The sequence below is a fragment of the Cavia porcellus genome, unplaced genomic scaffold (genome assembly GCF_034190915.1).
Source record: "Cavia porcellus strain 051 isolate PalLab524CR breed Dunkin Hartley unplaced genomic scaffold, mCavPor4.1 scaffold_6, whole genome shotgun sequence".
Taxonomy (NCBI): Eukaryota; Metazoa; Chordata; class Mammalia; order Rodentia; family Caviidae; genus Cavia; species Cavia porcellus.
Genome location: NW_026947489.1, coordinates 42,675,774 through 42,703,128, shown reverse-complemented (window position 1 = coordinate 42,703,128; position 27,355 = coordinate 42,675,774). Strand labels below are relative to the sequence as shown.

General features: G+C 40.2%; 1 protein-coding gene across 4 annotated transcripts in view; it reads left to right on the top strand.

The window, feature by feature from the left end:
• Positions 1 to 27,355, top strand: part of LOC100724125 (solute carrier family 23 member 1-like) — a 52,100-nt gene that overhangs the window by 4,686 nt on the left and 20,059 nt on the right. For 2 of the 4 annotated variants that reach the window (XM_063250539.1, XM_063250537.1), the window contains exons 2-3: positions 2,095 to 2,247; positions 4,625 to 4,782. In XM_063250539.1, the coding sequence (XP_063106609.1) occupies positions 2,095 to 2,247; positions 4,625 to 4,782 (311 nt within the window). Of the gene's footprint in view, positions 1 to 2,094; positions 2,248 to 4,624; positions 4,783 to 27,355 lie in introns of those variants that run through there. The other 2 variants (XM_063250538.1, XM_063250540.1) reach the window with 2 other exon arrangements.

Below are 27,355 nucleotides of genomic sequence, written 5' to 3'. Positions count from 1 at the left end.
CTTTTACTATGTTGCTTGCTTAAGCAGGGGTGATTTGACTACCAGATTATTTAGTGATAGCTGAAGACATTTTGCATTGGCACGAGCAGGTAGGAGGAAGGGATGCTCTGGCATCTAGTGAGAACACAATACAAATGTGTGATTAAACAGCCCATGCAGGGCTCAGCAAAGAATCATCCAGCCAAGTGTTTGGAGGCTGAGGCTGAGATACCGTCATAGGAAACAGCAGATCCTCATCTGCAGGAGCTGTGACCCAAGAGTGCCAGTGGATGGATGCCTGGAATTGTGAAACAGAAGCCTCAAACAGTGAACCTTTGGGTAGGGGAGGTCTACTGTGTACCCCGTGTTCCACAGGGAGAGGGCTGTCCTGGAGGTGGGTAATGGCCACCTAGTTATTATTATTATTATTACTATTTGGGTGATTAAACTCAGGACCTTGGCACTGAGCTATGTTCCCTTTTTCTTTTTGCCTATTTTGAGACAGGCTCTCATTCAGGCACTAAGTTGCCCAGGCTGGGCTTGAACTTGCTATCCTCCTGCCTCAGCTTCCCGAGTGCCACGATGCCACCAGTTCTTTCTCTGGTGGCTTTCTTAACTCTCTCCACATCTTGGCAAGTGGTGATCCTCACCCCATCTTTTCTCCTATTTTTTTGGTAGAGTAGACACAGTGCTTGGCCCCCAGGACTTTTGGAGATTTATCAAGATATTCTCATTCTCACACATGGCTAGATGTGCAGGTGTTGGGCTTGCTCCTGTGTTCAAAGCTTTTCCACTCATGGAGGTCATAGCGCTGATAATGGCTAGCACTCACTGGGCAGTAATATTGTGCTACGTCCTGGACTAGGTCCTTCATGCTATAAGTCACTTTTTCAACTATCTAGGGGTGTACTATTTCTTTTACCCCTTTCCCTAAAAAAAAGACCTATTAGGAAAAACCAGCCTTGAAAGCTAGAGATGAAAAATGCAAGGTCTATCGGCCTATCCCTGATTCATCTACTTTATAGAGCAGCTACCCAGCATGAGGACCGTGACGGCAGATGAGCCGTGGCGGTGTACAAGTGCTGGGGCTATTGGTGTATACCACCATGCTCAGCCAACTTGCATTTTGACCAATTTAGCTGAATTAACTTTAAATCACAGACTTTCCATTCAACTCTTTGCTGTATAGCTTGCTAACTTTGAGCAAATTATTAGTATTTCTAAGTCTCAGGGTTTGGTTTTTGGGTGCTTTGGGGGAGGTTGTTTTTGAGACAGGGTCTTGCTGTATAGTCTACACTTGAATTCACTGTGTAGCCCAGGATACCCTTGAGCTCACTGCAATTCTCTTGCTAAACTGGTTGAAATGCAAGTTGGCTATTGACTCTCGACGAGTAGTGCAAATGTAAGGCAGACATGCTATTTGTTTTTCTTATATGACAAAAAATACTAATGTAGGAATTGTTTTTCCTAGACTAAAACCTCAGTGTTCAGGTTTAATTGCAGTGTTGGCACTTTGTGATAAGTAAGTGGGTTTGAGGGTCTGTTTGGGCACTCATCTCTAAACGGTTCACCATCACTGCTCTGGACTATTCTGTGTGTATTGTATACATCTACATTAGGATCATTCATTCATTCATCCATCCACCCAGTCTGTGCTGAGCATGAGGACTGCACTCAAAGCTGAGATGAGAAAGTAAGGTACAATCAAAGCATCCTGGAACCAGCTAGGAGAAGAAACAGAGAAGTGAATTACCCACTGTAGAAAACTGCTGTCAGAGGGCTTTGGCAAGTGTAAACAATGCCCCAGGAGCTGTGAGGGAAATCTGCGCATGCCCCAGCCTTGAGGACAGCCCTTTGTACTCCCTGCCAAGTCACCTCTCTGTCAGGTTACTTGGTGAGGCCCTTGAAGGGGCCTGGGCTTGACACAGAGATCCAGCTGAAGATGTAAACCACAGGAAGTCACCGGTCTTGGGTCTGGACCTCAAACTTTAACTGGCTAATGATTTCCCAGCCCCACGCCTCTTGTCTCTGGAAGGCTGACCTATTGTCCCACTGGAATCAGGATATCCACGTGGCTCCTCTTAAAGTGCCCAATGTGTCTTTTTCTTTTTCCAGCAGAGGGATGAGGAAGTGCTTAGCCCTGACACTGATGGCCAAGACAGGAAGAAGGATGGGAAGCCTGGGAGTCCCAGTGGCAACAGCAGCCACCTGGCCTATGGCATCTTGGACGTCCCTCCATGGTATCTCTGCATCTTCTTTGGGATCCAGGTAAGTCCACCGAGGAGGCATTTAGTCCAAAGTGGCTTTGCCTTAAAAACTCCACCAACTCACCCCCAGATCAACGTCAACATTACCAACCTCAGTTCCCTGGTGTAGGTGTAGAGACCCCTCCGTCTCTCTAGGGGATGAGAATGGCTACTTGGAAAAGGATTCTTCCGCATGCTGAGCTGACTGTTGCCTTGTTCTCTTGAGTGAATTGGTTAAAGGTCCTCTTCACTTTGGCAAGGCCCTTGGGAGGCCAAAAAGGTACTAGATCAAGTACCTTCCTTAAAGCAACCCCTGTCAGTGGTAGCTTCTGTTTGATTCAACTTTCACCAGATGTCCTGGGTTCTCTAAGACCAAGAGATTTACTGGACATCAGGAGAGAATTGGCCTTTCTGCTTGGTTTAGTTAGTTGGTTTGTTAGCAGGGTTGTTGGAGATGGTATGAGATAGGAAAGAAACACCACAGGGCTCTCGGCCTGGAGGTTACTGTGGCCTGTAGTGATCTAGCTGACAGCAAGTTGAAGGCTCATTCACAAGTGGCCACAAAGGATCGAACTTCTCGTGTCAATTATCTCATAGGATATAGGAGCAAGGGCAAGCATTGCTAACAGGCTGTCCCTGTGCACTTAGAGACTTGTCCTCTACTGCTGTCACCCATGTGGCTAGAGAGACTAGGGAGACTTGGGACTCTCTCTCCCCAGAGGTACTGGTCCAGATCTCTTCTGGGCCCAGGCCTGTTCCATGTGATGCAAACAGAGCCTGCTTTCTTGATCTTCTCCTCTGGAGTGGTGCAGGTCTCTGTCCTAAAGGACTAGTACATTCTAAGACTACCTTTGTCTGAGAGCAGAGAGCCAGGAAGCACGGGAAGGCAGGTAGGTGCAGTACATAGATCCATTTTAGTTTTCATTTACCTAAGGAAGAAGTCCAACTTTTCTTGTGGGTTAATTTAGTTCATGTTCTTCTTTCCTCTTTTAATTTAACAGCTAAGTCAAGCCAAACCAAGCCTCCCAATCCTAGCTTGATTCATGCCCTAATTGTATAGGATCAGGTGTAGAACTTACCCTAAGGGTAAACCTACAATTGTACATTGGCTTTTCTGAATGACAGCACAGCAGAAGGATTCTGTTAGCACCAGGAACAGAAGTCCCTATGCAAATTCTGTCAGGGACCTGATGTAAATTATCAGACAATAAGCTGGACTGGAACAAAGGAGAGAAGCGGGTGAATTCATGTGTCTTTATTCTTAGAAAGTTTGACTCAGGACTGGTCAATCTTTTTGTTCTGGGCTAGACGGTGTGAGATAGTGGCCCATTGCTAACTAGTTTTGATTGCTTGGCCCTCATATCTATCTATTTATCATCTATCTATCTATCTATCTATCTATCTATCTATCATCTATCTATCCATCTATTATCTATATCATCCATCCACCATCTATCTTTCCATCACCTATATCTAATTTATTCCCTTTATATATTAACTTAGTTACTTTTATCTCATTGCTGATACAAAATACCAGACACCCAAAGTTAAAGGAGGAAAGGTTTATTTGCCTTATAGTTTGTGGAGGTTTTCACCCATAATCAGCTGGCTCCAAGGCAGGGTGCTATAGCAGAAGGGGAACAACCATTCATGGTGCTTGCTTCAGCTAAAAGCAAGACGAAAAAAAGGGGAGAAACAAGACTCTCTTCTTCTCTTACACCGTATGCAGGGTACTCACTCTAGGGTGGGTGTAGTGCTCAAACGCCCAATCTTAGCACTAGATAATGAACCAATCACAAATTCTAGATTCAGCCACCTCCAAAAAGCCTACTCCTCATGTCCATATGAGGCTTTGTGGGGCCATCCAGACACAAGCCATAACATAGGTGGTGCTACCTTCCAAAACTTTCTGCTCCGCCCTGAACTCTGTTCCGTCTAGGAGAGGGCAAATAGCACTTGGAGCACTAACACTTTCAAGTTAGTGTTCAGGCATCCCTTGCCAATGGTTGCTCCTGCTGTGTGCTTCAAGTAGTGAGAGCCTCTTGTCCTCCTCCTGTCCTTAAAGCCTACTTGGTCCCTGTTATGCCTTCCTATGCTTATGTGCTTGCCTTGGTTCCTCCTCTAATATGGCAATTCCAGTGTCAGGTCCATTCCAGTGGCTCTGGGTGGGCCCTGCTTCTTACTGCCAGGTCTCTGTGGTCTGGATGTCTGGTCTGGACCACTTACCTGCATCTTCATCTGCCACTTCTTGCAAGACCCTCTCAGACCAGCTTTGAAGTTCTTCTCTCTGACCCTGTGTGTGTGGGTCCCCGAAAGACTCGGCTGCACTCCTGATTAGGAGAGGGAGTGACAGCACATGCCTCAGTACTCACGTGCTCACTTCCTCACTCTGCCCACAGCACTTCCTCACAGCCCTGGGGGGACTCGTGGCAGTGCCGCTCATCCTGGCCAAGGACCTGTGCCTGCAGCATGACCCCCTGACCCAGAGCTACCTCATCAGCACCATTTTCTTCGTCTCTGGCATTTGCACTCTCCTGCAGGTGTTTTTAGGGGTCAGGTAGGTAACATTGCTCCCCACGGATCGTGGTTCTTACCTGCCAGGCTATCTACATTCCATGTCTGCTTGGTCTGTTGTTGGGAATATGGTTAGGAAGTTGGTGTGGAGCAGCATCAGAGCCTGAGCCAGGTTTAACATCCATCTACAGAACCTACAATCTATGCTAGGTGCTGACTGAAAGAAACACAAGTGAATATTGACTTGGGGAAAAATATTTTCTTTATTAATTTAAAAGCCACACCAAGAGAAGGCAGGGTGCATCTGTGCCATGGGAACCTGGCAACCAATGCCACAGGAATTTCTCCCATTCTCTGCTCAGTTCTCCCCCTAATATTTGTGAGGCCCTGATGGATAGTCATCTATTCCACATGTAAGTATTAGAAAGTTATAAACCAGGCTGGAAAACTGAAGCAAAATATGTCCCAATCATCCTATCTTGAAGTATGGGTTTGGATTGAGATTTCTCTGATTCCTTAGAGCTCTGCCTTGGGATCTGACTGCAGAGGGGGGATCAGCTGCCAGCTTGTGATTTGATCCAGATTACAGGTGTCTCTGTGAACACTCCAGCCTGCACGTTCCAAGTCACACCCCAAACATCAGCTAGCCCTCCTTTGGGTTGGGGATGCAGAACTGCTTCGCTGTCTGCAGGACAGACTTGGGGGAAGAAGCTCCAGCAGCTCAGGAAGAGGTTCAGAAGTATCTGAGCAGATAACTTAAGGGACTCAGTGGGGAGAGTGTGTGTCCTATCTTCCTGCAGACTGCTACCATGCAGAGCCAGAGCAGACAGTCTAAGGATTAAGGGCAAGGGTCTGTGTGCTCTTCTTTGGATAGAGAGCAGGACTCTGCCAGTGTGGGGTTTCCCACACATGTGCATCAGTCAGGGTCCACCAGGGTAGCAAAGTCAGTAGGATGCACACAACTACATATGGGATGTGACTTCTTATAGAAATTGGCTCAAGCAGTTCAGGAACCAGGAGCACCATGATCTGCCATCTGCTTGCTGGAGAACCAGGGAAGACGATGGTGTGGTTTGGGCTGAGTCTAAAGGCTTGGATTATGGGGTGAGTGGTGGTGGGTGAGAGGTCAATGGTATAAATCCCAGTCTGATTCTGGAATCTGGAGACCCAAGGATATCAAGATGTGAGGGCAGAAGAAGACATCCCAACCAAAGAAAAGAATCTGCACTTCCATGAACATTTTGTTCTATTTGAACCCTCAATGAATAGGTTGAAACTAACCCATACTAGTGCAAGAGATCTTCAACCTATTGATTTGAATGCCAATCTCTTCTGGAAACTCTGTCACAAATACACCCAAGAATGGTTTCACAGCTGTCTGGGCATCCCTTAATCCAGTAAAGTATGCACAAAACTAATGCAGTGGGCAGGAGTACTAAGCATCCAAATACTTATTTTTCATCCATAGCTAGTCTCATATTTTAGAATTCTAGTTAAGAGCTCTAATTGGCCCAGCTTGAGTCAAATGCTCAGCTCAGAACCTGCTGGGGAAATAAATATGACACTCATGTTCAGGAAAAGTTCCTAATGAAGTGAAGAGGCATTCTTATCTATGTGTAGACATTTACTGAGCTAGTAATGTGGTTTAGGATATGTGAGATAAAAACCACAAATGTATAAGGGGTGACTGAAGTATAGAGTGAATGTTCAATTTTTGGAAATTATTACAGTAAAAGACATTGCCCTTAACTCCTCAAAATATTACCTCTTGCTTGGAACACACTTATCCCATTGTTCTGGCCACTTTCTGGAGCACTTCTGGAAGTCCTCTTTTGTGACTGTCTTTATAACGTATGATAAAAAATACAGTGAATGCCATCCAATGCAAAGACAGACTTCTACAAACATTGCAGTGTGCTGTCATGAGCCTTGCTCGCCTGATCTGGCACCATCACAACGACCAGGAAAGATAAGTGTTTTGAATCTATTCAGAGCATCAATGCAATTAAGGACACCTACAAAAGAGGACTTTCAGACTGCTTCAGAAAGTGGCAAAAACAATGGAACGTGTATCCAAAATAAGGGGGGGGGGTGAATTTCAAGAGTACTTAAAGGTAATATGTCTTTGTCTATGATGCTTTAAAAAAATAGACATTCACCTATTTTTCTATCATACCTCATACACACCCCTGCTGTCCTGCAGTATCTTGAGATAATCAAAGCTACAATGGGGTAGAATCATCTTTTGATTTTCCAAAAGTCCTTTTTGTGCTGTGTGTGCGGCTAAAGTCACACTGAGTAAAATGGCGCCCTCTGATTGAGGAGATTTCCTGGGAAGCCTAGAAATTGTGTCTCAGAGCCTTTCCCTTCAATGACACACACTTTCTTCACAATTCTTACCACAACTCTGCTCCACTCAGTTCTCCAGGACCTCACTTGTACCTCTTTGTGCTACTGCCTCCTTGGTAAATTTCTCTCTCTGGGCCCTATTCACTTCCCTTGTGCCAAACATATCATCCAGGGCCTCCTTCCTTTAGTACCTTTTTAGTTTCCAAGGACAGATCCAGGTTCGTGGAGCCTCAAGCTTCTGAAGGTTTTGATGTCCCTTTAAGAAAAAGGACAGAAAATTATGAATGCAAAATTATTTGAACAGGAGAACATTATTTACATAGAAAAGGTAGTCATTGCAAATCACAGATTGTAAAAACCCAATAAAGATCACATATTCCAAAAAGTAGTATAATACATTTTTCTCATGTAGCCGACTGACAGTAGCGCTCTCCTACCCTTGCGCTTATGACTTTATACTCATTATTTTGTAGTGAGAAGGAGACAAAATGCAGCTGTCCTTCTGGGTGGGTTGGTCCAAATTGTTTATTATTGCTAGTTGGGATGTTTTATGACTTGACACATAGACTAGAGAGTGATATAGACTTGTACCCTACAAATACAGGCGTTCTGACAAGTTCTGTTGTACATGATCCTTATTAAAATCTTTTACAATGCACAGTGCATTTGTAAGTGTGTATGCACTATATTAAGTAAAACATTTTTGTGTGTGTGGTACTGGGGATTAGACCCAGGACTTTGTACTGTTAGGCAAGCTACTGAGTTACTTTTCCAACTCTTTTTATTTTTATTCTGAGACAGAGTTTCAGTAAGTTGCTCAGGTTGGGACTTGCAATCCTCTTGCCTCAGTCTCCCAAACAGGTGAGATTATAGGCTTGTGCCACCGTATGTGGTGAAAGTATACTCTTTTTTTATTTTAAAGAGAAAAACACACATACAAAAAAGTAAACAAACAAAAAACAACAACAAAAGCAAAACAAGAACAACAAAAGACACAATAGCAATATAGGATGTCGAAACAAGATGATAGGAATTTAACAATGGTTGTTATATTGCATGTTGTTATTTTCAAAATAGTTGCTCAGTTTATCATATACAGGCATGCGAAATTGATCAAACAATATGATTTTGCTTTGAAGAGTTTCTTTCCCTTTCACTGTATCTATTGTAACTTTTGGATCTTATTTACTCTTGCAGTTTTTACATGAGTGAGACAACACAGTGTTTATACATGCGAGTCTGATCTATTTTACTTATGAGAATGGTTTCTAGTTGCATGCATTTACCTATAAAACCTCTAGTTCATCCTTCTTTATAGGTTAGTAGTACTCCATTGTATAAAAATACCACAGCTTTTTTATCCATTCCTCAGTTGAGCATTTGGGTTGTTTCCAAGATCTGACTATTACGAATTGTGCAGCTATAAACATAGGTGCACATATATCACTGTAGTATGATGTTTTCAGTTCTTCGGGGAAAATATCCAAAAAGGGAATAGCTGGATTGAATGGAACCACTAATTGTAGTTTTTTGAGGCATCTGCACATTGATTTCCACAGTGGTTGCACCAGTCTACACTTCTGCCAACAGTGGAGAAGGGATCCTTTTCCTTACAGCCCCTCTAGCATTTGTTATTGGTTGATTTCTGGAAGTTAGCTATTCTTTATGGAGTGAGCAATATCTCAGGGTTATTTTAATTTGTTTTTTAAATTTTTATTTTATTCATATTTTATTCATATTGAACATTTTTTCATATATTTATTTGCCATTTGTATATCTTCATCTGAGACTTGTGTGTTCATCTTAGATGCCCATTTTTGGTTTGGGTCTTTGGATTTGTGGGCCTGATTTTTCTCAATGCTTTATACATTATAAATAGAAGTCCTTTGTCTGAGGGACAGTTGGCAAAAATCTTTTCCCAATCTGTGGGTTTTCTTTTCATTCTCTTGATGATTTTTTTGATGTGCAAAATCTTTAAAATAAGATGAGATCCCATCTATTGATTCTTTAAAGTACTTCCCAGGCAGTTTGGGTTTTGTTCATGAACTTTCTTCCTACGCCTATGTCCTAGAGATTTCTACCTACTTTGGTTTTTGGTAAGTTTGGGGTCTCTATCTTAATATTTTGGTTTTAGTTTATGTGCAATGATAGGCATGGGTCTAGATTAAGTCTTTGGTATGTGGGAAGCCAGTTTTTCCAGCACCATTTATTAAAGAGGCTATCTTTCTTCCACTGAAACTGCTTGGCCCCTTTGTAAAAGCTAAGGTGGCTAAGTGTGTTTGTAGTTGTGTCTGTGTCTTCTGTTGTTTCATTGATTCTAAGGTCTTTTTTTTTTTTTGCCAGTACCATTCTGATTTTATTATAGCAAGTTTGTAGTATATTTTCAAGTCAGGGATTGTAATGCCTCCTGTTTTGACTTTGTTGCCCAGATTTGCTTTTGCTATTCTGGGTCTCTTCTTGTTCCAGATGAATTTTAGGAATGTTTCCTCTAGATCTGTGAGCTATGGTAATGATATTTTTATTAGGATTGCATTAAATCTGTGTAATAGTTTTGAGAGTATGGCCGTTTTCACAATGTTGGTTCTTTCTACCCATGAGTAAGGAATATATTTCCGTTTTCTGAATTCCTCTTTGATTTTTTTCAGAGCACTGTAATTTTCAATGTATAAAGTCTTTTACTTCCTTTGGTAGATCGATTCCAAAGTATTTCATTTTTTTGGATGTTGGATCGATTCCAAAGTATTTCATTTTTTTGGATTGTGACGGGTATGGTTTCCCTAATTTCTCCCTCAGTGAGTTTGTTGTTTGTGTACAGGAATGCTATTGATTTTTGAATGTTGACTTTGTACCCAGCTATGCTGCTGAATTTGCTTATTAAGTCTAGATGTCTGTAAAATAGTCTAAAAGTCTGGTGGTGGAGTTTTTGGGTCTTCTATATAGAGTATTATGTCATTTGCAAATAATGTTAGTATAACTTCTTCCTTTCCTATCCTCATACCTCTTATTTCTCTCTCTCTTGCCTAATTACTCTGGCTAACATTTCTAGAACTATACTGAATAGGAGTGGTAAGAGTGGGCATCCTCATCTTGCTCCTGATTTAGAGTGAAAGCTTTGTTTTTGTCCATTTAATATGATGTTGGCTGTTGGTTTGTCATAGGTGACTTTTATCAGATTAAGATAGGGACCATCTATTCCAACTTTCTGTAGGTTTTTTTTTTTTATCATGAATAAGTGTTCAACTTTATTAAAAGCCTTTTCTGCATCTATTGAGATAACCATGTGATTTTTGTCTTCGGCTCCATTGATATGTTTATTGATTTGGGTAGGTTGAACTACCCTTGCATTTCTGTGATAAATCTCACTTGGTTGTGGTGTATAATCTTCTTAATAATTTGCTGCATTCTGTTTATTAGTATTTTATTAAGGATTTTTGCATCTATGTTCATTAGGGAGACTGGTCTATAGGTCTTTCTTTCTCTCTTTTTTTTTTCTTTTATGGTTAGATCTTTCTCTGGTTTTAGTATCAGAGTAATGCTTGCCTCCAGAAATGAATTAGAGAGAATTGCTTCCCTTTCAATTTCATTAAAGAGTTTGAGGGGTATTGGCATTAAATCTTCTCTGAAATTCTTGTGGAATTCAGCTGTGAATCCATCAGGATCTGGGTCTCTTTGTTTTTAATTATGTTTTCAATGTTTTTAAACTGATACTGGATTATACAAAATCTTTACATCTTCTTGATTCAGCTTTGGTAATTCATACATTTCTGGGAAACTGTCCATTTCTCCTGTTTTCATACTATGCAAGTGAAGATTCTCAAAGTAGGAACTGATGATCTAAATTTCAAAGGCTCTGTAGTGATTTCACCCTTTTCATTCCTCATTGCATGAATTTGAATTTTTTCTTTTCTTTTCTTGATAAGGTTGGTTAGGGGTTTATCACTTTTATTTAGTTTCTCTACGAACCAAATCTTTGATTCATTAATTGTATTGTTTTCTTAGTTTCAATTGCATTAATTTCTGCTCTGATCTTTATAATTTCCTCCCTCATATGAGCTTTGGGATTAACTTGCTCTTCTTTTTCTAGAAGCTTGTGATGCAGCATTAGGTTGTTTATTTGTGTTCATTTCATTTTCCTGATATGACAGTTCAGTGCTATAAATTTTGTTCTGAAGATGGCTTTCATTGTGTACAGGTTCCAGTAAGTTGTATGTACATTTTTGTTCAATTATAGATATTATATAATTTCTTCTGTGACTCATTGGTTGTTTAGGAGAGTGTTAATTTCCATGAGTTTATGGAGTTTTTGTGATTTCTTTTGTCATTAATTTTCAATTTTATTGATTTATGGTCAGATAATATGCATGGGATAATTTCAATTCCTTTGCATTTACTTAATCATGTTCTATGGGCTAGTATATAGTTTATTTTAGAGAATGTTCCATGTGCAGCTGAGAAAAATGTGAATTCTGATGATGTTGGGTGGAATACTCTGTAAACATCTACTGAGCTCATTTGTTCACAAGTTTGGTTCAGTTCTGTTATTTCTTTGCTGATTTTTGATTCAGTTGATCTATCTCTTTGTGACAACTGGGTATTAAGGTCTTCTGTTGCAATCATATTATTGCTTATTTGATTTTTTCATGTCCATTAATATTTGTTTTATATAGTTGGGTGCTCCCATATTGGATGCACCCATATTTATGATTATTATTTCTTCCTCTTGAAGTTTTCCTCTGACAGCTTTCCTTTCTCTCTTTTGATCATTCTTGGTTTGAAGTTCACATTATCTGTAAATTGTAGAGCTACCTCTGCCTTTTTCTGGATTCCTGTTGCATGGAGTATTGTTTTCCATCCTTTGACTTTAAGTTTATGAGTTTTATTTTGAGTTAAATGTGTTTCTTGTACATAGCATATGGTTGGATTTTGTTTCTTTATCCATTCTGGCAGCTTGTTTTTATTTTTATTTTTTGTTTTGATTGATGAATTGAGGTCATTTACATTAGTGGTTATAACTGACATATATTGACTTCTGTTTGTCATATTTTCTTTCTGTTGTTGATTCCCTACTTTTTCTCTCTGTTTAAGTGCTTGCCCTGCTTGGTGGTTTCTTTTTGTTGTTGTTCTTGGAATTGTGGTCATTTTTATCTCTTTCTAGAGTATCTTTCAGTACTCTTTGTAGGGTTGGTTGGGTAGTCTTGAATTTCTTCAGTTGTTCTTCATCATGAAAGTATCTTAATTCTCCATAGATTTTGAAAGATAGTTTCATAGGGTACATCAATCTGAGTTGTAAGTTATTTTCTTTCATCACTTGAAACATTTAACTCCAACCTCTTCTTGATTTGAAGGTTTATGTTGAGAAGTCTGCCATGATTCTGATGGGCTTTGTTTCATAGGTGATCTGTTTCTTTTCTTTGACAACTTTTAATATTCTGCTCTTGTGCTGAATTTCTGGGATTCTAATTATTATATGTCTGGGTGTAGATTTATTTTGGTTATGGCTAATTGCTGTTCCATATGCCTCACTTATCTGCATGTCAGTTTCTTTTCCCGTGCTTGGAAAATTTTCTGCTACCACTACTTCTGCAAATAGTCTGCAAAAAGTCTTTTTATGTCATTTGTGTTGACTCCTGCTTTTTCATTGACATCTATCAACTTGTTGTTTTTCTTTGCATTATCTTACAGCTGTTGAATTGTTTCCTTATTATTTTTAAGAGACTTCACCTTTCATAATCACTGACTTCTATCCTATCTTCAAGATCTGAGAATCTGTCTTCAGTTTCATTCAAGCTGTTTTACCAGCTTGAAATGAAATTTTAATTTCTAGAATATCTCCTTGTATCTGTTTCATACCTTTCAATTCTTTCCTATAGCCTTCATTCAAGGTTTACATCATTCTCCTATGTTCTTATATTTTTTATCTACATCTCCTTGAGATATGCTTGACAATTCTTTCATAATGATTATCATTTCTTTTTTTAACCTGTGATATTATTTTCGATCTGATTTCCTTTACAGACTCATAGAGCAATTTCTTTACTTCAGTAGCTATCATTTGAGACATTTCAGGTGTAGAACTTCCCATTTTTTCCATATTGATGCCTCCTGGATTTGTTCTGGGTGGGTTGGAGGTCTGAGATTGCATTTTGCTCTTAGTTTTGTCATTTTTCTAAGTTCCTTCAGGTGAGCTAATTATATCCAAGATACTTCCTCTGCTGACTGACTATTCTGTGATGTAAGGATTGGGCTAGGCACCCGGGCTCCTCTGAACCAAGGTTCCCAGGGTGACCAAAAAATGCTGAGTAAGGCTTCCTCTCTCTCTCAACTCACTGGGGTTCCCTTTGCTGGAGGAGGCTCTCTGCATGGGGCTCTTCCAGATCAGTGCTTCTCTCTGGGATGTTCTGATGGCTCATGGGCACTGCTCTGGGCTATGTAGGGCTCAGCTCCTCCAAGAGTTTTGCAGCTGGGTAGGGCGCTCTCATAATGGATGGCACTGATGCACTGTGCTGGGCTGAATGGAGCTCAGCTCCTCTGGAGCCCATGCAGCTGGTTAGGATGCTCACTCAAAGGATGGTGTGAGGGCACTGCACTGGGTGGGGCTCGAATCTTCCAAGACCTTCCCAGCTAGTCAGGGTGCACCCCTGAGGATGGCACCAGGCCACACCCACAGAGGATGGTATTGGGACTCTGGGCTGGGCTGGATGGGGCTCAGTAGCTATAGGACTTGCATGGCTGACCTGAACTTTCTCCTCTGATGGATGGTGCTAGGGTACTGGGTTGGGTGGAAGTTGGATCCTTTGGGATCCATGTAGCTAGCCAGACAGCACACCCAAAGGATTGTGCTGGGCTAGGTAGAGCTCAGCTCTCCAGGAACCATGCAGCTGGTCTAGGTGCTGGGCCCAAAAGTATGTTTTTAATTGTGTACTTTCATTCTGCCCAGACATCAATGAGAACCAAATCTTTACCAATTATGTATGTCATCTTTTCCTCAGATAGTTTCTGGCTCCGTATATTTCAAATCTTCCTTTTCATCCACTTCCCATACACACTGAGTGCCAGGTGCTAGAGTACACCACCTGTGGTTCTGCAGCTTTGTGTTGTAAAATCAGTTGAGTTGGCACAGCAGTAGTAAGAGTATTTCTGGAAACCACAATTACACAAAGAGGGCCAGCAATAAATTAGCTATGCAAGGTCTTTCAGTGGTCTCAAACCATATAAATAAATCCCAGTATATTCTAACAAAATGTATTCTGAATTAAAGTCCCTTTTGCCAAATCCTAAAAGTGTTTATGGGCTTTTAAATGCCACCTAATGCAATATTTAGAGGTAGACCATTGGCAGTGGAAAGAGATAGACCTATAGCCAAAGCCGGCTAAAATATTTTACTTTTAAATTACACAAAGGCAGATTGCCATCAAATGTGATGGTGCTTGCCTGTAATCCCAGCACTTGGGTGGCTGGGCCAGGAGAATCACTATGAATGTGAGGTCGGTTTAGTCTACTTGGTCAGTTCAAGACTAGCCTGGAGCAATGTGAGAATCTCTAACAAAAAACTAAAATGAAAACCAGTCAATCAAATGGAAACAAAGGCACATTGTTTAGTAAACACATGTCAGGCCCTTGTCTACAATTTAGAAGGAATCATTCAAATTAGGAGATCTACAAAATCAAGTTGCTTCCGACCTCACTCATGCCTGGCCTGTGGCTCTCAGTCTTGGGCTTACCAAGGAAAACAGAAAACATTGTCTAGGCTGGGGATGTAGCTCAGCAGCATAAGTGTGTCCCTTGCAAGTGCATGGTTGTGAGTTCAATTCCTGGTACAAAAATTAACATTTTCTACAATATTCTTCTCCCTGTGTTTTGTGAAGAGGAAATGAGTTACAGGATAAATTAATGTATGTCGTATTCATCTCAGCAAAATCAAAGTTTGACAAGCATAGATGGATAGGTTGGTCATTTGTTCCTAGGGCTCATGGAGTACAGGCAGCCTCAAAGAGAATATTCATTTCTAGCATGGACTTTTATGCTTTCAGACCAGAGCACTTTTCAAAGTTCTTCCTTGTAACTCATTTCCAAGAGATATAGGATCCTTGAGTTTTTCCCTTTTTTGGAGATTCTGGTATCTCCATTTTTGGCAAGTTATTTCCCTTCTCCTCTTCCTTTTTCTGCCACCATTTCTGTGAGCCAAGGTTTCTTTCAAAGGCCCCATCAAGGACTCAATGAAGTACAAAAGTCACTGTGGTCTGTTTGCAGGTCTCTCAAATCCAAATCCCTCCTGGCTCCCATAAGGGGGCCTAGAATGTAAGGCCACAGAACTTCAAGCTGCAGAACATAAGACCATGGAACATTACACTGCAAAATGTTAAGCTGTGGAGAACACTGGTGCCCAGAACTGAATACTTGCCCGGTCTATGGGGAGTTGGAATCACTGTGGTGAGGGAGCCCACTGCCCTAAGCCCAAGATTAATTTTAATTGTGGGAAAGTTTCAAGCTTTGAATCTCAAGGTCTGAATTCTAGTCCTGGTTTATGCTATGGGAACTTGGTAGGTCATTTATCTTCTCAAAGCCCGAGATTTTCATCTGTAAAACGAAGGATTGAACTAGGTAATACCTTACAGTTCCTTTCATCTCTAATATTGCAGACACTTAGGATTTGAAAGAAAATGAGCAACTGTCGTATTTTAGCTGGATAATGGGGTGTGAAATGATTCATGGGCCTTGCCTTCTTGCAAGTTCTTTGGGAAGCACAAACTACCAGAATTTTAAGTTCAAGGAACTTACACCCTCATTAAATGTGCAAATAAGGAGGGAAATAAAATTAAAAGGAATACAATCATGATAATGTTCTTGGATTGAGAAGGATAGAAATTAGAGTAGAAATGAACTTTAGCTTGGTCCTACCCACAGAAATAGGGTTCCCTATCAGATCCTAAGGAGTCACCATTGGAACATATAGGTTGTAAAATCCACTTTATGAATCAAAGGCCAAATAGATTTGGTTATCTGCTAGCCAGTATTTAATGATATGCTTTTTAAAAGATAAGAAATAAAAATGCCAATGTTGCAAAAGATTTCAAAAGACCTTAATGGTTAAAACAATATTAAGTACTTGCCAGGAAATGACAGGAGGCAAAAGCTGCGTCTGTGGTGTAAGAGCTAAATGCCTTGCTTTTTGTAGGCCTGGAAGTTGCTTTTTGGCAGTGTAGACAGCTGCCTCCCTGGTATGACTTTAGGGGTGTTGAGTGTGGCCCCTAAAGGCCTTCCTTAACTTGGTGCTCATTTCTGTAATTTCCTGTTTCAAAATGAGGCATTAACTTTAAAGACCAGTCACTGGAGTGAATAAAATATTGACTACATGTAATTCTAGATTTTAACTCTGCCTCTGAAATTACTCAAGATGTTTTCCTGATAATTTCTAATGGTGGAGTGATTCCAGGCAATACATCTCCATTTCCATTACCCTTGGACTGTATCAAATGTGGAGTAAATATTCCTGCCACGGAATGATTCTGACAGCTTACACTTACTTATAAAGGGTTTTGTCTGAGTTTGCCCTGAATTTGCCATGGGCCTTTTAATTTCTTCTGCTTTTCCTACCTCTGCCCCTGTCCTGGTCCCGCAGAAAGGACTTGCCTGCCACTGGGGGTCTGTAGCTCTCACCTGAGCAGGCATAATGGTGATTGGTGGGGGTACAAGAGTGAGCTGGTGGTCGGACCTGCTGGAGGAAGGAGAGGAGACTGGTGCTAAACAGGGGGGCTGAGATGTCTGCAGAGAGTGTGTGAACGGCTGCTACACAAGTTAGCATATTTTCAACTGACTGAGGTAGGAAGTTCACTAAAAATGAGCAAAGTCCTCTTTGACCAGCCATGAAGGGCTTAAGGGGCTTGGTGGGCCCAGATTTCTTACCAAATAAATCCCAGAAAAATTCCACCTCCCCCTGTATTACTGAGCCTCTGCTCCCCTTCTGACATAGTTCACAGGGATGTCATCCTTTGCCCTCTCACTGGATTGACCCTGAGAAGGGGACATTAGGTGGTGACATGGATGGGGTTGGATTCCAACAACGCTCAGGCTCTAGGAGTATCTGTTCCCAGGGCTGACACGTTCTGGTTTACCCCTAAGTCCCTCCATGGGTCCCAACCCCAAATTTCAGGAGGGGCTCATCCTCCCCAAGTTCTTGGGTACACAGGACACAACCTGGTGAGGACTTTGTGTGCCTTTTATCTCCACCCTGGCAACTTTTTCATTTGCTTTTTCCTGGAGACATTAAGTTTCTGTGAGGGAAAACTTTTTCCAAAAGGCTTGAGAATTAAATCAGATATTGTGCTTGGCCCCAAAATTTATTCTTCATGCCAAAATAAAAGCATAACATTACATATACAATCTCATACCATCCCTTTTTAAAATTAATGACTTTATTTTGGGGTTTTGTTTTGAGACAGGGTCTCACTATGCGGCCCAGAATGGTCTTGAACACATAATGATCCTCCTGCCTCAGCCTACTGAGTACTGGGATTACAGGCATGCACACAATGCCCAGCTTCCCTCCCCACTTTTAAAATAATTCTTTAAAAGTTTAATTGTGGTAAACTAAAATCTTCCTCCTTTTTGACATATGCAATGCATTATAAATATCTCTCCATTTCAATAAATACCTTCCTGCAATAGCATTTTTTAAAAACTAGTCACTTAGCATTCCCTAGAAGAGATCTATTCTCATTTAACCATTCACTATTAAAACACTTTAAGTTATTTCAAATTTTCATAACTATTGCTATAATGATCAGTGTGATTCATGAATATGAGCAATGTAAATATTTGTGTATTTAAAGGTAGAAGAAAGACTAGAAGAAGTATTGAAGCTTATCTCTGAGTGGTATCCTTGACAAGTGAACAGTATTATCTGTGTGCTAATAAAGTTTAGTTACTGATAAAAGGTTAATGTTTGTTTCTAAATTATAGAACTATGGTGATTTAAATCAATATTTTTGTTTATTTGCAATTCACCTTTTTGCAAAGCACATCCATTGTTTTATAACTGGGAAAAACTGACATTTACAACAAGCATTCACAACATTTTTGAGCCAAGTATCAGGACATGTTTTGTGAGCTGCACCCTCGGAATCTGCCTGAGGCAAAAGTCCAGTAGTGGTCAGTCATCATCATGGATGGACCGGGAGTGTATGCAACCTTAGTAACTTCATCTGCCTTCCTCCACCTGTTTCTTTTTGAGGAGCAGAAGGAAAGCCCATGGAACAGAATAGACATGCGCTCCTGTGTGGGGTTAGAACCGAAGGGAGGGCAGCTCTGAATCCATTGCCGTTTTTGGAGTGTCAGAGTTGGGCTTAGGCCAGTGGGTGCTGATGGGTTTAAAGAAGGCAGACCAATGGCTTCCTTCCCTACCAGAGGGCTTCCTGTCTTCTTCTAGCAGAGGCAAGCACTCTCTCACCTTCCCTCAGTAATACACTTCCACTGTGGGCATTACTGACTGATGTGCCAAACCAAGTGATTGTGATGTCATTTTCTTTCACAGCCTTCACTTGCACCACACCCAAGTACACTGTCCTCCCTCCTGCTATACCTCCCCCACAGAAGCTGGGCCTCGGTGTCGTGTTGTGATGAGGGTGATGCTATTAGGAGATGGAATCAGAGTTCTTTTCTTGGATAGTGTCTTAGTTACTTTTTACTCATCGCTGAGACAAAATACCTGATGACCAAAGTTGAGAAAGGAAAGGTTTATTTCTTACAGTTTTTGGAGGTTTCAGTCCACACTCAGTTGGCTCCCAGGCAGGGTGGCATGGCGGGGCCGCAGTTCATGGTGGCTGCCAACAGCAAGCGGGAAACCTGCAAGAGAGAAACCAGCAAGAGAGAGAGACACGCCTTCTTCCAGCCACTACATTGTATACTGGCTCCACCCCTAGGCGGGTGTAGCACTGACACCATCAATTCAAGCTCTAGACAATGAACCAATCACAAATGTATAATGCAAACGCATGAGGCCTGGGGGCCACCGACATAAACCATGACAGATAGCTTTTGTTTTCCCTGAGGTTAATATCTTTTTGTTTTTAATCTACTTAATTTTCTGTGCACTGATTTTAAATTCAGTTCTAAAAACTCTACTAGTCTACGTCTTCCTAAAAATTTCATTCCCTTCAGATAGTCCATTAACATCATCTCCTTGATCAACTCTTTCATAGAGCTCTTTGACTGAGTCTGGAATGGTTGCTCTCTGTTCCTGGCACTCAGTTGGCATCCTGAGGTGCTCTTCACCTCCACCCTGGGGGTTCACTTTCTCTGTTATTTCTCTGTTGGATCTCTTATTTCTATGTCTTCCTCTCTTTTTTTGATAAAACACATAATCTAGCAGCTTCCTGAGTGAGAACATGTTGGATAAGCTTTGCTTGTGTAAAAGTACCTTGATTCTACTCTGATATTTGATAGCTCAGCTGGGTATAGAATTTTATATGAGAAATAACTTCATTTTAGAATTTTTAAAATCTTATCATATCATCTTCTAGCTTCCCATATGATTTTAAGAAGTCCAAAACCTTATGTAACATTACCTCTCCCAGCCCCTGGAAGCATAAATGATCTGCTTTATAATTCCACTGTTATGAATTTCTTTCATTTATTTACTGTATTTATTTACTTTATTTTCTTATTGTTTTCTTTATTTTTTTTGGAGACAAGGATCTTGCTATGTAGCACAGACTGGCCTTGAACTTACCACAATCCTCCTGCCTCAGCCTGCTGAGTGCTGAGATTTCAGGGGTGCACCATCATACCCAGTCTAGTGTTATAAACTTCAGACTATGTCTATGGCCTGAGTATATTTCCATCCACTGCACTGCGTATTCAGTATTCTTGTTCCATATGTAAATACTTGTTTTCCAGTTCCTTTGAGTTTATCTCTGAAACCTCTGCCATTTGAATGTTAGTCTTCCTAGACTAATCCTCTACTTGTCTTGTCTTTTCTATTCTATTTATAGCACTGTGTTTTCTGCTCTTGGGGCAGTGGGAGAAATCATATCAATTTGATTATCTAACTCTTCTATTGAGTTTATTTCTGCAATATTTTAAGATCTTCCTTTTTTGGATGTTTTCAACAGATAGGTTTTTTCAGGCATCCTATTTTTTTTTTTAATTTTATTTAAGGAGAAAAGAAAAAAAAAGCAGGGAAAGGATACAAGTTATACAGATTTACAGAAAAAAAAATGAACAGTAGGAAATCACTAGTTATTGGATTACATATTGTCATCTTAGAAATAATTGTTCAAGTCACAAAATTAAAGCTTGTAAAGTGGACATTCCATCAATGATACTGCAAACAGTTCTGTTCAATGATCCAGTAAAACCCTGTGATATCATTTTCTATCTTATACACTTAAATATACATGCAGTTATATAGTTTGGAGCACTTTCTTTTCCTCTCTTTTGTACCATGACTATTACACATTTTGGGTTTCATTGCTCCCATGGTTCTTATTACTTTTTTGGAAGAGAGTAAAACCAAATGTGACATAACAGAACAGAATCGGTCAAGTCAAAAGGGTGGATATAATAGATAATGTAAAAACATAATACAAGGTGATCAACAGTGGTTACCATAATGCCTCCCGCTATCTCTAATAGAATTGCCTATATCATTAGTTATAATACAATTGAACAGAACAGTAAAGAATAAAACCAACAAAACCAAAACATTGGAGACATTGTAGGTCTTCAAAAGTAGATAAAAGTCAACAAGAATGGGCGTCATAATGAATCTCATTATCTTCACAGCTGATGCCTAAACTTTCGAACCTGATACTATCCAGCAAAACAGAATAGGGGAACATCAGTTAAAAACCAGATGGTGAGAGTAATACAGGGCTTTAAATCAAGGTAATGAAAAGTCAAAGTGGGTTACTATAATATATCCTGCTATTTTTTTTCCTTTAATTAAAAGGATAAAGATAAAAAAGTAAATAATGGAGTGGAGATTGAGATAAAAGAGGGCATAACAACAAAACAGCGCAGATCAAAACATAACCATTTAAGCAGAATAGTGTTTCACCACCAGATAATCCTAACCTAAAAGTAGTTACCATATTGTCTCTTTGAAATCCTTGAGTACAACTTCGTATACTGTAGCATTAAGTATATCAAAACAATGTAAAACCATTCAAGAGAATGACAGCATTACAGAGTATTTAGAATCGACTAACAGAAAATGAACAATGGTTTCTGTATAATCTCCTTGTCTTTAAAAGGTTTTTGCTTATACTATCGTACATAATAAAATCCAATAAGATACAGCCTATTTAGACCATTGGAGACAGAAGGACAAAAGCTAGGTGAGACTTCAAAACAAGATGATACTAAATCAGTATTACCTATTAAGATGTCATTTTCTCCAAAATAGCTGTTCCTATCATCCAATCTTCTCTGTCTCATTTCTGTTGAGCTCTTTTTCCGTCAGTAGCTGTCAGTTTGTCTTCTTCATTTTGTTCTCTGCTCCATTCGTTGTGGCCTCCCCGCCACTATTTCTGGGTTCTTTGTATTTTTCTTTTTTTAGAATATCCTGCAATACTTTCTGTAGGGTTGAATTGGTGGTTGCAAATTCCCCCAGTTCCTCTTTATCCTGGAAGCACCTCGTTTTTCCATCAATTTCCAGGGACAGTTGTGCAGGATATCTCAATCTTGGCTGGAGATTATTATCTTTCAAAGCTTGAATTATTTCCCCCCATGCTCTTCGTGATTTGATGGTTTGTGCAGAGAAATCTGCTGTAATTCTGATGGGTGTTCCCTTGTAAGTGGTCTGTTTCTTGTCTCTTACAGCTTTTAATATTCTGTTCTTGTATTGAATTTCTGGAATTTTTATTATTATATGCCTGGGTGTTTCTCTGTTAGGGTTGTAGGTAGCTGGGGTCCTGTATGCCTCATACATCTGAGTATCTTTACCTTTTGCTAAATTAGGAAAATTCTCCTGGATTATTTCTGTGAGTAGCTTTTGTAGTTCACTTGTTTGTGTCCCTACTTCTTCTTTTATGTTCTTAATCCTTAAGTTATGGATCCTCTTATCATCTTCTTGTCTTTGTATTATTGCTGTTTGTTTCTTTGTTATTTTTAAGAAGTTTTTCATTTCATTCTCCCATATTACAAGTCTGCCCTCCAGTTCAGATAGTCTGTCCTTAGTTTCTTTCAAGCTGTTATGCCAGTCTTCTATAGACTTCTTAGTATCTTGGTAATCCCTTTGAACCTGCTTCACGTATTCTATGCTTTCTCTGTTTTCTCCATCAAACAATTCTCCCCTTTTTTTCTGTTCTTCCATTCCACCACCTGTTTTTTCTTGGGTGGTACTTAGCATTTCTCTAACTATTCTGCATACTTCTAGCTTCAGGTCATTGATAACTTCATTCCTGAATTGGTCTATGAGGCTCTCTATATGGTGCCGTATGTGTATTGGTGCGGTGTCTGCTATTGCCTGTTTCTCAGAATTGGGGGCTGAGGAGCCTTTCTTGTTGCTGCCTCTTCCCATGCTGCCTCTTCTTCTCTGTTCCTTATATATGCAAGCTTATATAAGAGGCCCAGCTTCTCTCCCAGTCAGCCACAGCCTGATCGAATTGCGCCAGTTAGGTGTTCCCGCTCACCGCTGCGCACCAGGGAGTTACGGACCAGGCAGCCTTCGCTTCTCCCCTCCCGGCCACCGTCAGGCTCTGGGATCTGGGTTGGGACAGCCTACCAGGTCTGCCGGCAGCGTCACGCAGGCCAGGCACTTTTCACCAAGCCCGCCCAAGAGGGGGATGTGTGGCTGGAGTCGCCACCCGTGCCCTGCTCCCGCAGGACTGCTCGGGCCCAGAAAGTCCTCTGCTGGAGTCAAACTGTGGTAGAGTGTCAGTTTCTCTCACTCACCTCACCACAAGTCAGTGCACACCTCCCTGCCATTCGCAGATTGCCGTTCTCAGAGCTTCTGCGTGTCTCTCTCCTTGCCGAGCCACTTAGAGGCAGCCATCCGCAGCGCGGCGGGAAACCAAATCGCGGCTTACAATGGCGCGGGGTCCAGCCTCCACACTGATGCTTTTCTGTTCCTGTTTTAGCACCAGGACTGCATTCCAAGGTGGTTTCTCTCAGCCCAGTTCGTTCCTGAGTCAGCAGAGCATATCTCCACCTGCTTATGTCTTCTTAGTCTGCACCATTCCTGGCTTCTGAGCCAAGTCTTTCAGAGAGCCTCCGGTAGTTGCTGTTATCTGTCCGCCATGTTCTCCCGGAAACAGGCATCCTATTTTTGATTTGTCTCCTGATCCTGCTTAGCTTCCAAGATCAGACGAGATCGGGTGCGTTCAGGGTGGTATGGCCGTAGACCATATTTTTGATTTGTGAATACAAAATCTTCTGTTGCATCTCAAAGATATGAGAGAGGATAATTTTTAAAGACATTGTCTGCTTGCAGAAGTAACTTTTATCTCCTTCATCTGGGTGTCCTGTTGTTTATATTTTCTTGGTGTCTGATGACCCTTGTAGTTTGGCTCATATTTAATCTTGAGGTTTTTTTTTTTTTTTGGTACCAAAGATTGAACTCATGACCTAGCGCTTGCCAGGCAGGCACTCGTGCTACTGAGCTAAATCCCTGGCCCAATCCTTAGGTTTTAAAAGGTTGATCAGAAGTTCTAAGCTGTCAGTACATGTTCACCTTGGTCTTCATGATAGCATGATATAGTATGATACGGGGTGCCCCATGACTCAAGTATGGGGTCACCATTCTTGTCATAGTCTTAATAAATGAAAACATCTTTTGCCCTCCTTCTGCCATCCAGAAAGGAATCTTCCAGTGTCTTGCCTGGAGGAAAAAATCTTGGCTGAAAGAATTCTGGAAGCTGACCAGAACGTGATGGGGACATTTTAGTGTTCAGTATACATGCACTAAATGAATGACCTTGAGTTCAGTATAGAAGCTCTAGTATTAGTTCTGCTGGTTCTCTTGCTACCCCCAAACCCCTGTATTTTGCCTTTTTCCAAAGAATAAGCCCCTAGTCTTATAACTCAGCTCTACTTCTTCCTCCTTTGGAAGCCATTTTCTGAGACTTTGTGGGGTTCTCCAAATACTGCTATCTATCCCTTGCCAGGGCTATTAACTCGGCTACCATACTCTATCTGCCTCTCACCTGCATTGCCATTATTTCTTGATCCATTTTCTTTATTCTTGGGATTTATGTTTCTAACATATATTTTAATGTTAATGTATATTTTAAGGTTAATGGAGTTGCAATTGGAGGAAAGTGTGCAACCTGACATCTTTATGCAAAAGTTGGTGTTTGTCTTATTTTACAAGAAATTCAGTACATTTTAATGATATTAAAACTTTGTCTTCTAGAAAAAAGGATGATCTTGGGCCAAGGATTTAGCTCAGTGGCATAAGCACCTGCCTTGCAAGCGTGTGGTCATGAGTTCAATCCCCAGTACCAAAAAATTTTTTTTAAAAAAGGATGATCTTGAGGCTTTTATAGGTAAATGGAGGCAACTTGAGACTATCCTCATAAGTGAAATAAATCAGACTTACATTTGTAAATATCATATTGTCTCTCTAGTGTAAAAAATAAATAATAATTAAAACAATGAAAGAGTAATAAGATCCAAAATGTATCATAGACATGTATCAAGAAAGGGAAGAATGATTTGTAGGTATACATATATAACTATATGCATGTTTAAGTGTGTAAGATAGATAAACATACTACTAAGTTTTTTTTAGTTCATCACGCAGAATAATTTGTGCTGTCATTGTTTGATTGCCCACTTTTCATGCTTTGATTTTGTAACTTGAACAACTACGTCTAAGATAACAATATGTACCATATCAACTAGTGATGATTTCTTAATGTTTTTATTTTTGAAATTCTATATAATTTCTTCCCTTTTTCCTGTTTTGCTTTTTTATTTTTAAATAAAATTTAAATAAAAATAAAACAAAACTTTGTCTTTATCAATTACCATATTTTAGTGCATCTAAATTTATTTAGTGCATTTTTAATTTTTTAAAGATTTTTTTGCCACTCTAAATATTTTTATGACCTTATGGTAAAAATTATCATTTTTCCTTAAAAGTCATGTTTTCTGAGCATCGTTTGTGGAATAAGCCATTCACTTCTTATTGAGAGTCATGACTATTCATCTCATTCAAAATTTTTAATGTGTCTTCAGAGTCACCTCTGAAGCAGCTGGCAGTTTTTCCACTAATCTCTTCGTTGTTTATTCTACTAGGACTGACTGAATGTCTAAACAATTAACAGCAAGGTTGGGCTTGTTTCTCTTTATTATCTTTTTTTTAAAAAAAAAACTTTCAAAATTATTCTAACTTTTTCACTCTTCCAGATTAATTATAAAAATATTTTATTAAGTAAAACAATCTCATGGGGATTCTGATAGTTTTTTATTTTTATTTTTATTTTTATTTTTTTGAGGCAGGCTCTTGCCTTGTAGGACAGGCTGGCCTTGAACTCACCAAGTAGCCCAGGCTAGCCATGAACTTACAGGGATCCTCTTGCCTCAGCCTCCAGAGTGCTGGGATTACAAGTGTGTGCTACCACACCCTGTTAAAAGTAATCATACTGAAATAATATTTTAATGGGATAATTCACATCTTTATAATACTGAATTTTTCTTTCAAGGAACAAAGTATCTGTCTCATTTATGGAATCATCATTTATCTTCTATTAGAATTTTGTAAAAAATTATAATCCTAATTTAATCTATAATGTGAGTATATCCTATATTTTGTGCGCATATACAGGGGTTTTCACATGTTACTTATACAGAGTTCTTTCTCTGAGTCTTCAGAGCAGGGAAACACCTCCCTTCCTGTTGCAGGATTGTGTTGCAGACCTGAGTCCTCCAGGTTTTCTATCTAATCGGTGTTCAACAGGAGGGACCCACCTAGTCGCGGTGCATCTTACGGAGTGTCCACCATTTCTTTCACCATCTGGACACTTGGAGGCTGAGGACCATGTTTTTTCTAATCTAAACTTGCCATTTGAGTTGTGGACACAGTTCTAGTTCAGTTTGGGATACTCAGCTTCCATTTTCCTCGTTGCCAGGCCCAAGGCTGTTTGACCCCCATTCCGACTGCTCATTTCTCAGTCACTGAGTCTGTATTTCTTCTTTGGACATTGTGATTTGGCAAATGACCCTTCACTTCCTTCATCATGGGCCATTCCCAGCACTCCTAATCGTCTAAGAAATTTAAAACTGTGGAAGTCTCTGCAGGATCCTTTTCCTTCCTACCTCATGAGACAAGCCTGCCATCTCTGAAAACATGTAGATCAGTGAGGACTGGGCCATCTCTATCACCACAATAACAGGTGCTTGTTAAAAAATGCACCTTTCTGAGTCCACCTCCTGGCCTGAAAAGTCTCAGGATTCTGGAAATTTGAACAGAATTTTCAGATAATTCACGTGCACATTAATGTTGGAAAATAAAGAGCGGCCAGGACAGGGTGGGCAGAAGGGAGGACTGGATGAAGCTCTCCTGTTTTTCATGTCTGTGCATTGTGGATTTAGGATGTATAACTTAAGAGGTTATCTGTTGAGTTTTAGTTTGCAGAGTAAAATTTGTGTAATTTATTTCTAAGCATCTTCATCAATGATGCAATTATGCCTAAACTTTGGTTTTTGCTTTAGAGCATTGCCAAAAGTGTTTGCATTTTTGTGCATTTCCGAGGTGTTCTAATGAAGTTTTAAGAAAGCATATCTGACATATTTAATCAGCTTTCTAACTTACTGTGAGGGCTCCCCATCGCCTCATAACCCCAGACCTCACCTACTTCTTCGAGACATGCAGATACCAGAGGGCAGTATACAAGCTTTGCTTTGTGTTTTCTTAGATAGACGGGAATTGCTTCAATTTAATTTCTTCATTCCCCAATTGCTCTAAAATATAGTGAACAAGGGGAAACTTTTGGCAAAAAAAATGGTGAATAGGAAAACCCCCATGATTCACTTTAAGTTAGATGGGCCCATGACCTGAGTGCTGGAGCCCAGATTCTTTTCCTTGGGGTCAACCCATGACCCTATACCTTATTTCTCCTTCCTGTGTGATAAGAATCTAAGATACATGTGTATATGTGGTTTCAAAACACATAATTCATACCACACAACTTGAAGCATGTATGACTATTATTGCACAGAGGAGGAACCTCTAGTACAAAGCGCTAAACTGACTTACTTGCTTCCAGGGAAAACATTTTTGCTAGGTGTGTTGAGTCTGCTTGGACAGCAGAAATATATTGTCT